This window comes from Phoca vitulina, unplaced genomic scaffold (assembly GCF_004348235.1).
Source record: "Phoca vitulina isolate PV1807 unplaced genomic scaffold, GSC_HSeal_1.0 scaffold9, whole genome shotgun sequence".
NCBI lineage: Eukaryota > Metazoa > Chordata > Mammalia > Carnivora > Phocidae > Phoca > Phoca vitulina.
Window position 1 is genome coordinate 34,003,219 of NW_022589712.1, and position 15,218 is coordinate 34,018,436.

At 37.0% G+C, this 15,218-nt stretch overlaps 1 protein-coding gene across 1 annotated transcript in view; it reads right to left on the reverse strand.

Annotated features, from left to right (window-relative positions):
• Positions 1-15,218, reverse strand: part of LAMA2 (laminin subunit alpha 2) — a 613,526-nt gene that overhangs the window by 172,266 nt on the left and 426,042 nt on the right. Inside the window, exon 30 of the mRNA XM_032407892.1 lies at positions 5,544-5,668. Coding sequence (XP_032263783.1) covers positions 5,544-5,668 — 125 coding nt within the window. The remainder of the gene's footprint in view (positions 1-5,543; positions 5,669-15,218) is intronic.

A 15,218-nucleotide genomic window follows, 5' to 3' on the forward strand; every position in this document is an offset into this window, starting at 1 on the left:
AGGATTCCCACTAGATAAAACTGCATGATGCATTGGAACTTGGAAGGAAAAAATAATATTATTTGTTGCAAAATGGTAATGCTGCAAACACCATTTGTTGTTGTTGTTGTTGGTCTGCTAAAGAAGTTGATGCTGAAAAAGATACATTGTGTATAGACCAGGGCCACAACTCCTATCGGTCAGGTACCATTACGACCCTATTTTAACTGTCTTCTAGTGCATTGAATCAATAGTATATGAATGAGTAATAAACTCTAACCTTTGCGAAGTACGTGAACAAATTGATCTACTACTCACAAACTCATTATCCAACAAATTTATTTTTTGCCTTCGTAAAATAGATCCACAAATACATAATTGACACATTCTGGCAAGCTTTTAGCTCTCTCAGTTAAAGCTTGAAGCTGAGTGCATCTGTACACACACATATAAGCTCATACACACACAAACTCATATATCACATTTTGAACTCACACATATATGAGCTACATATATATATATACACAAAATACAAGATATATATATACATACATACATATATATATATATACATGCACTTGGAAACAAGTTTTTAGACATTTCAAGTGAAACTCTAGAGAGCCAACCTAATTAAATTATAATCCTTTACAGTAATATATCTGTCTCAATTACTATGCAAGAATGTTATAATTCTCCTTGAATAGTTGATATAACTTTTTTGAATTATGATATTATGGTGTATTGAACCCTTTCCTTAAATCACATATGAGAACTTACGAAGGAGGGCATAGGGATCACAACTTACTTGAAGTTGGAGTTGATTCTTTCTGTTCACAACTCCCTCATCTACTCTCCGTTCTCATATTATCTGCAGGGCCACTCAGAAATCTTTGTGCTTTTCTCTTGGTGGCCATCTTATGTCTGCTAATTCCAAATTTGCCTCAAGAGAGTTTCTAAGATTTAGAGTCTGCTAGTCTGTGTTGTTCCTGTGAATACTACAGAGATGAAATGGCTTCCTGGATCCTACCCCCTTCTCCTTTTTATCCCAGTTCACTGGTTGTTCTTTTTCAGTCTCCTTTGCCGAATATATGTCATGTCCTTGACCTCTTTATGTGCCCTTAATTTCAGTCTTCAGATTTCTCCTACCCTGTCCTGCACTCTCTCCCCTAAATGATCTCATTCAGTCTTAAAACCTTTGCATTTACCCTACCAGATCTAAAACTGAGTTTCCCACTCCAAAACAATCCCACTGACCTTTCTATAATTTTCCGCATCTCATCCATGGTCACTCCGTGCTTCCATTTATTCGGCCATAAGCCACAGAGTCAACTTTGTCTCCTTTCTCTCACATTCCACATACACTCTACCTGAAACTGCTGATCTTGTTGCCATCGCTAACATCATTGCATTTCCCTGTTCCAAGCCACGTTTTGCCATTGGAAGACTGTTAGCAGCTGGGACATTTCATTAGCCACTGGAGCTTCCCTGAGTCATATCTTGGTCACGCTTCCCCTGACACCATTTACTCTGCCCCAGCTGCCTTGGATCCATGCTGTCTACCAAGCATGGGCCAGTCTCCGGGCCAGTGTCCTCGCTTTTTCCTTTGGTAGACTACTCTTCCTCCAGGCAGTCACGTGGCTCTCCCCATTACTTCATTTGTCTCTGCACAAGCCTTTGTTTAGGGAGATCTTCATGGAAGCCCCTGGCTAAAAGGGCACCCCAGCCCCTCTTAATTCACTGAGGCTGCTCTGTTTTCCCTGGTAGCACCTGCACTGTCTGATATCACATTACACATCTACTTGTGTTTTGCTCAGCTTTATCGAAGTATAACTGGCAAATAAAATCGTAATATAATTAAAGTGTGCATGGGATTTGATATACATATATGTACAAATTAATTAACACATCTATCACCCCCACATATTTCCTTTTTTTGTGTGTGGGGGTTGAGAACACAGGTTCTATTTGCTTAGCAAGTTTCAATTATACAATAAAGTATTATCAACTACAGTTACCATGTTATATATTAGATCCTTAGACCCCATTCATCTTATAACTGAAAGTTTGTATCCTTTTACCAGCCTCTCCCAATTTCCCCCCCTCCCCAACGCCTGACAACCACCATTCCACACTCGGTTTCTAGGAGTTTAATTTTTTTTAATTCCACACATGAGTGAAACCACACAGTTTCTGTCTTTCTCTGTCTGACAAAGATGGCTGGCGTGTTTGGGAAAGAACAAGGGACTCCAATGTGGCCTCATTGTAGAAGGAAGGAGAGGGCCTTGGTGGGAAAAGGTGGTCAGATTGCAGAGGGGAGAGGGTTTCTTCTACTCTGCTGAAAGATATCTGACCTTTCCTGGAGTAGGCGGTGGATAACCCCTGAGCTACACTGTCACGATGGTTGACAGTTTGTCCTATTTGTCTTGGTAGGAAATATTGAAAAACTCATGCATGGAAGTGAGTTAGTGATCACTCGCCTTACTCCTTACTTTTCATTGGCTGCACAGATTGAAGCCACTGAAGAGAGGTACCTCCACCTCCTTCAACTGTATTTCATCCTTGTATTTCTTTGCTTTGTATTTTAACTCTTCTTACCACACACAGGTCTTTGCTTTGTTAATTAATGTGCCAAGCTTTAGGTGGTGATAGGAGTGGGTCATGAAATCACTCTAGTAGGTTTGGACTTAAATTTCTTCTAATAATGCAGGAGAATAAAATTGAATAAAAGTTATAGGATATATATATATACATATGTATATGTACAAATACATTTTATATTATATACACACAAGTTTTTTGTGTCCCAAGTTATGATATAAAAGAATGATTTCTTACAATGGTTGCAGTTAAGAAAGTTTGAAAGCCACTGAACTAGCCACTTGGATTTGGTATTTTGATTCTTAGAGGGTCTTTTCCATAAAAATATACTTAAATTATACAAATCACAGAAAACAAAAATGAAAACACACCTTTTTATTGATCCTGCTAACCAATCAAGGTAGCACTCTTTCTTTTTCCTTCTCGGAAATTCCTAAAGGTATAAGCGGACATCCTTGTAACATAATGTCTGTTTCCACAATTGACTATCAAAACTCTTCCGTGACCCTCACAGGTCATGGCTCCCCTGCGAACTTGGGCTTCTCTGGAAGCAGCTGCTTTTCTCGCTGGGGGTGTCCGTAGCCCTGTAGTCTCCATTCCCTTGCCTCCCTGACAGATCCTGTCTTGGCTCATCTTTCTTTTCTGGTTTCTCTAGTATAGGGAATTCTGTTTTTCCTTTTTTCCACATGCTCCCCTTGGGAAACATAACCCTGGGAAATCTTATCCAATTTTAATTCATTTATTAACATATCTCTTCCTCCATCTGCCCTTCCAATTCTATTTCCATTTTCTGCAGCTATTTGCATATTTCCATTTGGACAGATCTATCATATCAATTTTAACCTATTCAGAACATAAATTGTCTGTCCTCTGCAACAGCTCTCTCCTGGTTTCCCTATTTCGGTTAATCGCGCTACCATTTTTGAGGTCAACAACCTGGCTAACAACCTTGGGCTTCAACTCCTGCCTGGTCTGAACTGCTCATGTCTAATTAGTTAGCACTTCTGGAGAGCTGCATTCAACAAGGCTCTCATCACACCAGTCCTCTCCTCTCCCTTCCTGTTACTATCGCCTGCCTTCACAGCCTCATTATCTTTTGCCTAAATTAGTGCAATAGCTTATATTAATCGCGCTCTTCACTTTTTTCTTTGCCTGTTTTAATTCATTTTACTTAGTTCTCCCATAACAGTCTTCCTAAAGTGTGGCTCTGGTCACATTAACCTTTTCTTTTTGTTTGTTTTAACTAAACGCTTGCAATGTTTCCTCATTACAGAGAAAATTAAATAGCAGTTTCTTAGATGGGTATTCAAGGATTTCTGTACCACGGCCTCCATTCTCCTGCTCGGTTTCATCTGCAGTTATGAATTCTATTCGAACTCCATGCTCCAAACTCTTACTTATTAGTTCTTAAACGTGAAGAACTGTGTTTTCTGTTTTCTGAGCTTTTGTTCATGTAATTTCCTGCTATCTCCCCCAGTAAAAACCTTTCAATCCACTGTTGATGATCTATTATAATAGATGCTACTACTAGCATCTACTGCTAGGACTAGGAGCAGCATCTACTTCTTTCAATGCTACTACTTCTTTCAATATGTTCTTGAAGCTTCCCAGATCAAGTGTGGTATTTTGTACCTTTGAATTCCCTTTATATTTAAGTTGACTTCTCTTAAGACACACATTTTATTGTGAGCCTTTTCAGCAGACGTTATGCTTCATTCTTATCAAAGAAGTTATCAGTTAATTACTGAATCTTTCTAATCCAATGGCTCACACTTTAATAACAATACAATAAATAACATTCTCTTGTTTAAATCTAGTCATCAGAAGGAGATTAGGGAAAGGAAAATAGAAATAATGTTATTTTTCATACACCTACCACTTGGTGCTTGCGTGAACAAAAAGAACACGTATTTTATCCTTGTCAATATCCCACTTACCTAAAAATTTACATTTGACAAAAGACCTGTGATTCTCTTAAGCAGAAAAAAAAAAAAAAGAGGAGATTTCAGAAGAAAGGGAGACAATTTACATGACAATGTTTTCAGAATAAAGCCAAGGACAAGAAAAACAAAAACAAACAAAAAAACCCTGAGTACCCTGAGTAAGCAGCGGGGAAATAATCTCTTTATCTCAATTGCTTCGTGGTTCTCATATACTCAAGAAAAGGAGTCCAGGATTCTAATTCTGAACAAACTGCCCTACATTCTTTTCAAAAGCAAATTCTTAGAGAAAAAACTGCCCTACCAGGTAGAGATTGAAGTCTATAAATCACTTATACTTTCAAGTATAGACATAGTTAGCAACAAGGGTTTTCATCAATATATAAACCAATGCAGAATGTGCAGACAGCGCTGAAATAAGATATTCTGGCTTTTGTTTCCCCTTATGGCTGTGTTTCCATGGTACCAAGCTCAGACCATCTTAACAGAATGGGACTGTGATTCTGGGAAATACGGACTTATTTTGGAGCATAAAAATAAGTCACCGTCCTTTAACTATTTTTTCAACTATTTTCTTAATAATTCTTTACAAATTGTGAATTAAATACACAAAATGAGTGGAAGGAGTCACAAAAGTCAGATAATATGTACCCAAACAATCCTTCATAGATGAGTTTATGGCAGAACTATATGCAAATACAAGACCCTTATAAAAGTGTATCAAATTACACACGTGTGTACAGATATCATTTATTTCAGAAACATAAATTATGTTAATACTAGTATTGACATTTTAACTAGTGCAAATTAGTAAGTATTATTTACTTGGGACAGGCTTTTAATGGAAAAATAAACCACAGAGCATTATGTGCTCACTTTTGTCATGTTTTTATATTGTTTAAAAAAAAAGTCTATCTTAAACTGAGAGTTTGTCTACATGGAAAAAATCGTTAAATCACAGAAAGCCCGTGTGCTACACAGATGGTGCTACTGATTGGGAAATAAGGTAATATTTCTCAATCTTACTTGTTGCTGGAAGAAATTAGAGGGCAAGCACACTGCTGACAGTCATCTGGCAATCCCCTGACAATTCCATAATATCCAGGAGCACATTGTTCACAGAAGTCACCAGCAGTGTGATGTTGACAATTCTGTAAAGGAAAAGGGAGAAGTTCGTTTTTCATTTACTGAGAGTTAGAATGTAATTTATCATACAGCTCCCCACCTGTGTGTGCTCCTGCATATACACACACAGACACACACATCTCATTGAAAGAGTTCTTGAGAAGTATATACTTTAGAGAGAGGGGGAGAGGGTGCGTACGGGGGTGGGCTGGGGGAGGGGCAGAGGGAGAGGAAGAGAGAAAATCTTAAGCAGTCTCCACACCCAGCACAGGCCCTGACTCAGGGCTCAATCTCACAATCCTGAGATCATGACCCTGAGATCATTACCTGAGCTGACGATAGCCCCCTATTTTCAGAGAAAAGGAAGCACTCATTTGAGTGTTCCCTCAGCTTCCTGTGAAAGACTTGCCATTTGTCTTGCAGTACTTTCCATCCCTTTAACATTTATTCCTGTCCATAGGAAGTGGTGTTTGTCCTTTGTCTAAAGCTACTCTCTTGCTAAACTGGATTCCTTGCCTTTCTGCCTCCCCCTTTTGACCAGCATCTGCATCTTTCCCTCCTTTGCTCATTTATCCCATTGGCATTTGAGCTTGGTCCAGACTTCCCTAGCTCAAAAATATCTCTGGGGCCTCAAGGCTCTGGAAATTTCCATCTATCTTTGATAAGCATTTTAAAAGCATTATTTGCATTCCTGATTTCTATTTCCTTATCTCCCTTCAGCTCTCCCCACTTTAAAAAAGCTTCTCATGTCACCAGGACTCCAGGCTCACTGATAAGATCTTTGTTGATAAATAAAAATTCCCTGACAATAATAAGTCTTCATGATATATGAATTTTCTGCAGCAGCTAATATTTCTGGCTACTCTTTGAAATTTCTCTTCCTATGGTTTCTTTAATGGTATGGTCTGCTGATTTTTCTCCTAACTCTATGGCTACTCTTCCTTATGCTCATTCATGGACTCTTCCTTCCCTTTCTGTATAGTAAGATTGGTGTCCTTGATTCTAACTTTGGCTCTCACCTCTTTTTTTTTTTTTTTTCTTTTTCTTTTTCTTACACACTCTACCTTGGTGATTTCACCCATTACTATAACTTTAGGTATCATCTAATTGCCAAAAACTCTAAATTTTACATATTCAGGCCAGATTTCTCTAATGAGTTCTAGACTTACATTTCCAAATGCTTCCTGAATAGATCTTACTGCATAACAAAAGCACCTTGAATTTGAACTATCAAAAATTAAGCTCATCTCTCTTTAAACCTGCTAATATTTCTGTATTGTCCATTTCATCTGGGGTCTCTATCACCTGCTCAATTGCCCAGGCCAGCAATCTAGAGGCCTCTCTCATGCCAGAGAACCCGTTTGATCAGTGCGTTCCATGATTCTATTACTCTCTGTTTCTTTACTTCCTTGTCTCTACTATTTTTATCTGGCCACTCTCATTTTTTACCTGGTTTATTGGAACAGAATTTAGGTAAAGATCCTGCTCCTAAATTTTTTTTTAAAAGAAGGATTTATTTATTTACTTTTATTTTATTCATTTATTTGACAGAGAGACAGTGAGAGAGGGAACACAAGCAGGCGGAGTGGGAGAGGGAGAAACAGGCTTCCCATGGGAGCAGGGAGCCCGATGTGGAACTCGATCCCAGGACTCCAGGATCACGACCTGAGCCGAAGGCAGACACTTAATGACTGAGCCACCCAGGTGCCCCCTGCTTCTAAATTTTTTTATGCAGTGGTTTTCCCACACTGCAATCAGAATGACCATCTTATAGAACTTATCAAACCATGCCATTCTCTTGCTGGGAAGCCTGCATTAGTTCTCCATTGTCCTTAGGATGAATTATAAACTTTCCAGCATGGCAAGAAAGACACTTTTCATCTGCTCGCTTACCCCTCCAGCCTTACCTCTAGCCCCTGCTACCTTTGTATGCTATGTGAAAGCCATATAGGACCATCTGAAATTCTCATATTATGCTATGCTCTCTCTTTCCTCCGGGACTTCTTATATGCAAATCCCTTGTTTTGGAATGTTTTCCCCTCCTCTTACCTGATTAGCACCTATTCATTTCAGCTCTCATTTTAAATGTTGCTTTATCTGATAAACATTCCCTGATGTCCTAAGTCTGGGCTAAATGCCCATTCTAGCTCAACACAGTGACTGAAATATGGTAGTCATTTGATGACTATTCTGAATGACTGAATGCACAATATAGGAAGTATAGATGAAACTGGTCAGTCTTCTTAAGATGAAAAAGGCCAAGTTTCAAGTCTAATGACTTTATAGAAATGTGGTTAACAGAATAAGATAATTTGTTGTATTCTGAATTAGGATTTACTATATAAGTACCATGATCTTCTTTTATTCAGCCATCCAAAGGAACCAGTATTTTAGCAATAAAATAACCATTCCATATTTAAGAACAGCAGGGCAAGAGATGGTTCCAGGATAAATTACCCATACGTTCCAGTCTAAATCATTCAGCAAGGTGTCAAATGGTAAGTTAACCAGGGAGTGTTTTAAGGACATATTTTATAGCTATGTGAATAAACATGTGCCAAAAAAATACATAGGCTCTTGAACAATTATCAGCACTTTGCTTTTGTAAAAATAAACCCACTGCATAATGAATTATTTTATGTAACCTAATATAGCATTAATAATTGACTCAAAACACTTAGATAATATTGATCACTACCAGAAATACAGAGATTCAAAAATATGGTTTGCTGCTCTTATACCTACAACTCTATATATTTTCTTCACAGATCAAGCAAATATTTTAACCTTCTCTGGACAGTCAGTCTTTCACAGGTTACTGACATACTAAACTTGGTTAACGAAATCAAATGTTCTGGTTAGGTCCACAAACACAACACATAAATCATGATGCTATTTTTGAAACTTTTTGACACAGACCTTTTATATGACTTTCCTGTCTACTTTGAGACACAATATTCGTCTTGTACAGAAATTAATTTCGGGGCACCTGGGTGGCTCAGTTGTTAAGTGTCTGCCTTTGGCTCAGGTCATGATCCCAGGGTGCTGGGATCGAGCCCCGCATCGGGCTCCCTGCTTGGCGGGAAGCCTGCTTCTCCCTCTCCCATTCCCCCTACTTGTGTTCCCTCTCTTGCTGTCTCTTTCTGTCAAATAAATAAATAAAATCTTTAAAAAATTTTAAAAAAAGAAATTAATCTTTAGGAAAAATTCCTATATTTTAGATGTCTAACGAGAAGTTTAATTATATTCTCAAGAGTGATATTATATGTTCTAGTACCTTTTCAATAACAGATTAGGATATATGATATTTGTATTTTTTTGCACATGGAAAAACTGGTGGTATATATTCCTTCTACTAAATCAAAATAATATAACATTAATATTATATAGTACCTTAGATCTGAGGTGAGAAGTTGCTTAACTTAGTCTTCTTTCCTTAAAGGGATGCCTCCCCACCTTTTTTAAAATACATTATTGAATGAATGATCCTTATAAGGCAGCCTTTTTCATCTTGTACAATTATAAGCTATGTGAACTTTTTCCTTATGTTGAATGAAAACATATCTCATTCTAATTTTCAGTTAATGATCCAAGTTCTGCCTTCTGAAGCTACGAAGATTAAGTCTAATTCTCATTTCCCAAGGCAAGTCCTCAAATGTCTACAAAATACTATTACTTCCTAAATCTCTTCAAGTTAAACATTTAATAATCTTGATCACTCAGAATTTCTCTTAAAATAGATATTAAAGTCTCTACCTGTGATTTGCAAATATAGTGACTATATTCCCTTCCTCCATCTGGATCTTGGATACATAACTCTGCAGTCAAGTAAAAACTCCTATTTCACAGGAATTGCTACTACACGTCATTTTCTCTGCTCTTTCCCTAAGCACTAGAATATAAGCTCCTAGAGGGCAAGGCCTCTGCTTTCCTCATCTTGGTATCTTTTCATCACCTACTGCAATACCTACGCATTGGAAATATTTACTAAGTGCCACAAGAATGAATGAACAAGTGAGCCTCCCTAAGTTCAGAAACTCTTACATTAATTTCATCTTGTTAATTGTGGCTCATACTTCCACCTGTCAGGCTCTTTTAGCTTCTTGACCACCATCTAATACATTAGATTACACTTCCAGCTTTATTTGATACATCTCATCCAGATCACTGATCACGATTTTGAACAGGATGGGGTGAAACACAAAGCCTATGTCTCATCATTGGAGATAAGAACCTAGAACCCAGCACATATTCTTCAAGGGTAGAGAAACTTCTACAGTCATTAAACTTGTTAACTGATTACTATCTGGCCCAGATATCTCTTCAAACTTGTTTGTGAAAATATCATGAAACATTCTGTCAAATGCCTATTTAAACAAACCAGAGTTTGGATCATAGATCTGATCTTTAGCAGCTTATGACGTAAGCGAATTATTTAATTTCTGTCAACATTAGTTTATCAACTGTAAAAGAGGGAACAATCCTATCTGTCACATAAGTTTACTGTAAGAATAAGTGAGAAAAAAAATCTATCTATAATGATCAGCCTTGGTCCTGGCACATATGTAGATAGGGTTGAACATTTGGGGGCTGTTACTATTTTTGCTGAATTTGAGATATGACCTATCACACTTTCTGATGAATTTGATATCATAATGAGATTCAGGAAGGATCTCAGATTTATACATATAGTAATCTAGCAATTAGTCTGATATGTTTTATTTTGAGTGAACCTAATGAGCACTATTTTTTCTACACTTAACAGATATTAGTTAAGTAAGCAATCCTTAAGTTTTACTGGAAATCAAAAATCAATGTTTGCTACAATTTACTTTCCTTTATAAACCTGGAGTGGCATTTCACAGCTTTCCATCCTATGGCAAATTTCATAATTCCATGATTTTTGCAAATACTTTTCATACATGGCTCTTAATCATATTTGCAGATTCTATCAGTACTCTAGGATGGAATTCTAGGCCTTCAAAATCAAATCATTTAATCAGATAACAGTGTGTTTACTCTCTCTCACAGTCTGTAGATAGCATTTTATAGTGGATTTGAAACCTGATTCTAATACACTTTAGCCAAGGCTTGTAGGTTACTGAAATTTTCTAAGCATTAACTTTCAGAGTTGTAATAAAATGCTAACTATCCCTATTTTGGCCAGATTGTTAGATAAATTCAATGAGATAGTGTTTATAAAGTACCTTAAACACAGTAGATTCTAGTTATGAGTCTCTTTACCAAATACAGGGCTAACTGCTTCATCATAGATGCTGGTGGTTTCAGACAACAGAGCTGATCAATAATGACTTTTTTTCTTTTCATTTTAAAATAAGAATTGTGATAGAGTGAAAATAATATTTTCACAAATTATTTGGTCTTCAAAAAGTTATTTGAGCTAGATGAGAATTTTTAATATTCTCTTTAAAAATTTTGCAAAAATAATACTAACCATGGGGGTGTAGTGATAATATATCCAGAAAGGTATAGATAGAGATATAGATAGATATAGATGTATGTATTATATCAACTTGGAAAAACTATCTATCTATCTATCTATCTATCTATCTATCTATCTATCTATCTTATCTACCTACCTACCTACCTACCTACCTACCTACCTACCTATCTACCTACCTGAGATTGTCTATTGGGTGTTTGTGTGTCTAATGATTAGCATTTGCTCCCTCACCTCTGCTTCCCCTTGGCTTGGGGTTCAATATCACATAGGTTTTGCTCTTCCATTTGGAAGGAAATTTTCCTTAAGGGACAATAGTCACTGAGCTATTGGTAGTAACATGTCTAGGATATATTAATGCCTCGAGTGAAGCAACGGTTCTCTGATAAGTCTCATTAGGAATTATGAAGAGAATAGTTACAAAGTGATGTGGATTTTATTTAAAAGTTGAAATGCTTAGGCTGTAAAGTTTTCTATAGTGTTATTCTTCTCTACTCCATATTTTTGAAGAAAGATATAAAGAAAAAGTGAGGAAATCTAGCATAGCGCTGATAATGATTTTTACGTGTTTTGATTAATTATTATCTGATTGATTCTTAGACTATAAATGGTGGATAACATGTATGGTAATTACTATCTTCTTCATCATCATCATCATCATCATCATCACTATCACTTCTCTGGAACTTGCCATGGACTAAGTAGTGTTCCACACCCTTTATACAATATTTCATTGAATCCTTACAAAAACTTTGAGTAGGTACTATTATTATCTTCATTTTATAAATGAGGAAACTAAGACCTCACTGACTTGAGATAACTGACTGGGCTCCCACAGCCCATAAAAGATGAAGCGAGGATTGGAACCAAAGCAGTCTGACCCCAGAGTCATGCTTATGATCACTCTACCCGAAGTTGAGGGCATTGCTCTGTGTAATGGCATTGATATTAAACTGGGATCCATACTACACATAGAAAAGAAATCAGTATGCTTCAGGTTTCCTCAGTTATAGCATCAGAGTAATAATAGCTATTTCCTATTGGCCTCCTGGGGTTATTTCAAAGATGAACAAAGTTGCCTAAATTCAAAAGTTATATATGTTCCCTGAAGGAAAATATAAAAATTCAGAGCACAGAAATTTATACTAGCTGTGCATGTGTGATTGCACACATATTTATTTTTCACTTCATCTGGGGATATCTCAAAAAGATAGACCTGTAGCACAAAAATAGCTATAATAGCCAATTGTTCTAAAGAGGACAATATAAAGACAATTTTTATCCTAAAAAAATGAAATTAAACTGTATCCTTTATGAATGTTTTAAAATTAATCATATGGGGGCACCTGGGTGGCTCAGTCAGCTATGTGTCCAATTCTTGATTTCAGCTCAGGTCATGATCTCAGGGTGTTGAGATCGAGCCCTGTGTCGGGCTTTACACTCAGTATGGAGTCTGCTTGAGATTCTTTCTTTCCCTCTCCCTTTGCCCCTCCCCTCACTCACGCTTTCTCTCTCTCTCTCTAAAATAAATAAATAAATCTTTAAAAAAATCATATGAATTAAATATAGCCCTGCTAAGAAATACCAGTGCAGATTACATAAGAAGAAACAATGCATTTCATTCTCACTTAAGATGTATAAATTAATCCCCTCTCTTGAATTATTTATTGAATTTTACAAGCCAGCAGATTAGAGAGAGAATACTACACTGAGCAAATAATAATTGTTTCAGGAATTCAAGGATGGTTAATATTATTCAGTTATTCATCTAGTCAATAATATCATTCATCATTCTGTTTAACCAAATGAACCACCCAGGTGCCCCTATTTTTGTTTTGTTTTTTGTTTTTATTTTTACTATTATTTTTAAGATAGCAAAGAAACCAAAAAGTGATGCTGCAAGAGAGAGGGGAAATAGGGATGGGCAGAATGATGTCTTTGAGCAGAAGAAAGGGCTGGAATCTAGAGCATAAGTGCAGACTTGGTCTTTTCTAGAAACAAGAAAAGTTCATCTAAAATGATGGAAGAGTTGGAGTAACTGCACAGAGATGCAGAAAAGTGGGTGCATGCGGTAATGGAAGATCCTATTAGTTCTCTTCCAACTACTTCTAATCTTTCAATGAAATAAAAGCATGACCATCAATTGAGATTAAGTCTGGAGAAGGATTGGTGGAGGGGTTTGAGGGCTTGAAGAGGAAGGGGAAGGTATGAAATAATCATCCAGAAATGTGGGAGAGGAAATGGACTGAAGTAAAGTGATATGATTGTGGAGGAGCACAAAGGGTCGATCTGAAGCGAGTGATAATGAATTTATGGTGAGACTAGAAAACATAGTTGTTTTTCATCAGCCACATTCAGCTTAGAAGGCATAGGTGTGGAACAGTAGGATTTAACAAGCATTAGAATTAACTGAGTGAAAACAAAGGAGTAGCAAGAGAAATGAACATTACAAGGCAGCTATACTAATGAAGGGTTGTGAATATTAAGCTGGTTGAGAAAGTGAGGGCATGAAGGAGCTAAGGAACAATGAAAAGGTGTGAGCATCAATGGTGAGACTAAAAAGGTTGGAGTTGATGTATCAAGAAGAAGTGAATTGGAAAGAAAAGAGATGGTGGTTGAAGAAGAGGACAGTTGACCTTGAGACTGTGGAGGCATTTCAGTTTCTCGTAATGACAAATTCTAGAATAGCACCATGGAGTGAGGAAAAGCAGAGTTAAGGGTATGGAAGAGTTAATTTCACGAACATTAAAATCACCAAGAATTATGATAGGAATAGTGCTAGAGAGAATGGCAAAGATACAAAGGAAAAATCTTCAAGGAATGAGGTGAGTGACCTGAGGGTTAGGAGAGAACATCGATGAGCAGGTGTAGTGGGCAAATAGATGGGGGCATGAGATTCAAAGCCATGTGTTGTTATGGGGGAGAAAGGAGGATGATAGGAAAGCGGCAGTGAGGAGCAAGGATACCTGCCTTCAGACTCAGGGAAATGAAGAGTGTGAGGCAAGAGCTACCACTTGGAGGGCTCTAGGGGGAGCAGTATGTTGGGGACAGCAAAACAAAGAGAACATTAAACAAAGAGGGAGAATATGTGGGGGGTTTTGCTGAGTTTCTACTTTGAGTTCCAGAAGCCTCACTGGAGGGGTTTCAGTAGATGAGGAGAGATGGGAAATGGGTTTAGCAAACTGATGTCCAGACCTGGGTGAGGATTAGTCTGGGGAACTCTATGTGGTGACATGGCAAACCTGAATTTCTTGAGAGTCCTGACTGTTCCAAGGTGAATAGCAGTGGTGGAGGGCAGGCTGTTAGCATGAATACAACAACAACAACAACAAGAGTAGCTGGAATTCTACGGGAAGTGGTTAAATTATGGGTTAAATTAAGTGGTTAAATTAAATCTTTAGTCGTTGATAAGAGATCATAACCTGAGCAGAAACCAAGAGTCCATCGTTCAACCAACTGAACCACCCAGGTGCCCCTATTTTTGTTTTTATTTTTACTATTATTTTTTTTAAGATAGCAAAGAAACCAAAAAGTGATGCTGCAAGAGAGAGGGGGAAATAGGGATTTCGTAATCTAATCAAAGACTAAAGATTTCAAAGAACATCCAGCAACATAACATGCTCATAATAGGTATATTTAAAAAGCAGAACATAAAATGGCACCTATGGTATTATATGAATCTTATTTATAAACACATGCATAAAATTCATAGAAAATACCAAAAATATTAAATGTTTATGTTGAATTTTAGATGACTTTTATCTTTTTTTAATACTTTTTTATAATTTCCAGATTTTTTATATGTTTATTTTTGTATGTAATCAGAAAAAAAGCCCTCGTATGATTTTAAATAAATAGTAGTGTCCTCAGGTGTTCTCCTAAAATGCTGTTAATATTTTATTTCTTGACACGAGCAGTGGTTTTTGCAATGATCAATTTTTAATTACTTTAAAAAATGTATAATATGGTAAATGTCTTTTTTTCCCACGTTTTATTTCACACACACATACACAATTAAGTTCCCTGCTGTTTAGCTCACTCGCCTCTGCACATGCTATCTGAGCATGTATAAAGATAAATGATCACAGGGGCCTTAGTCAAGAAAGACGTGGTAA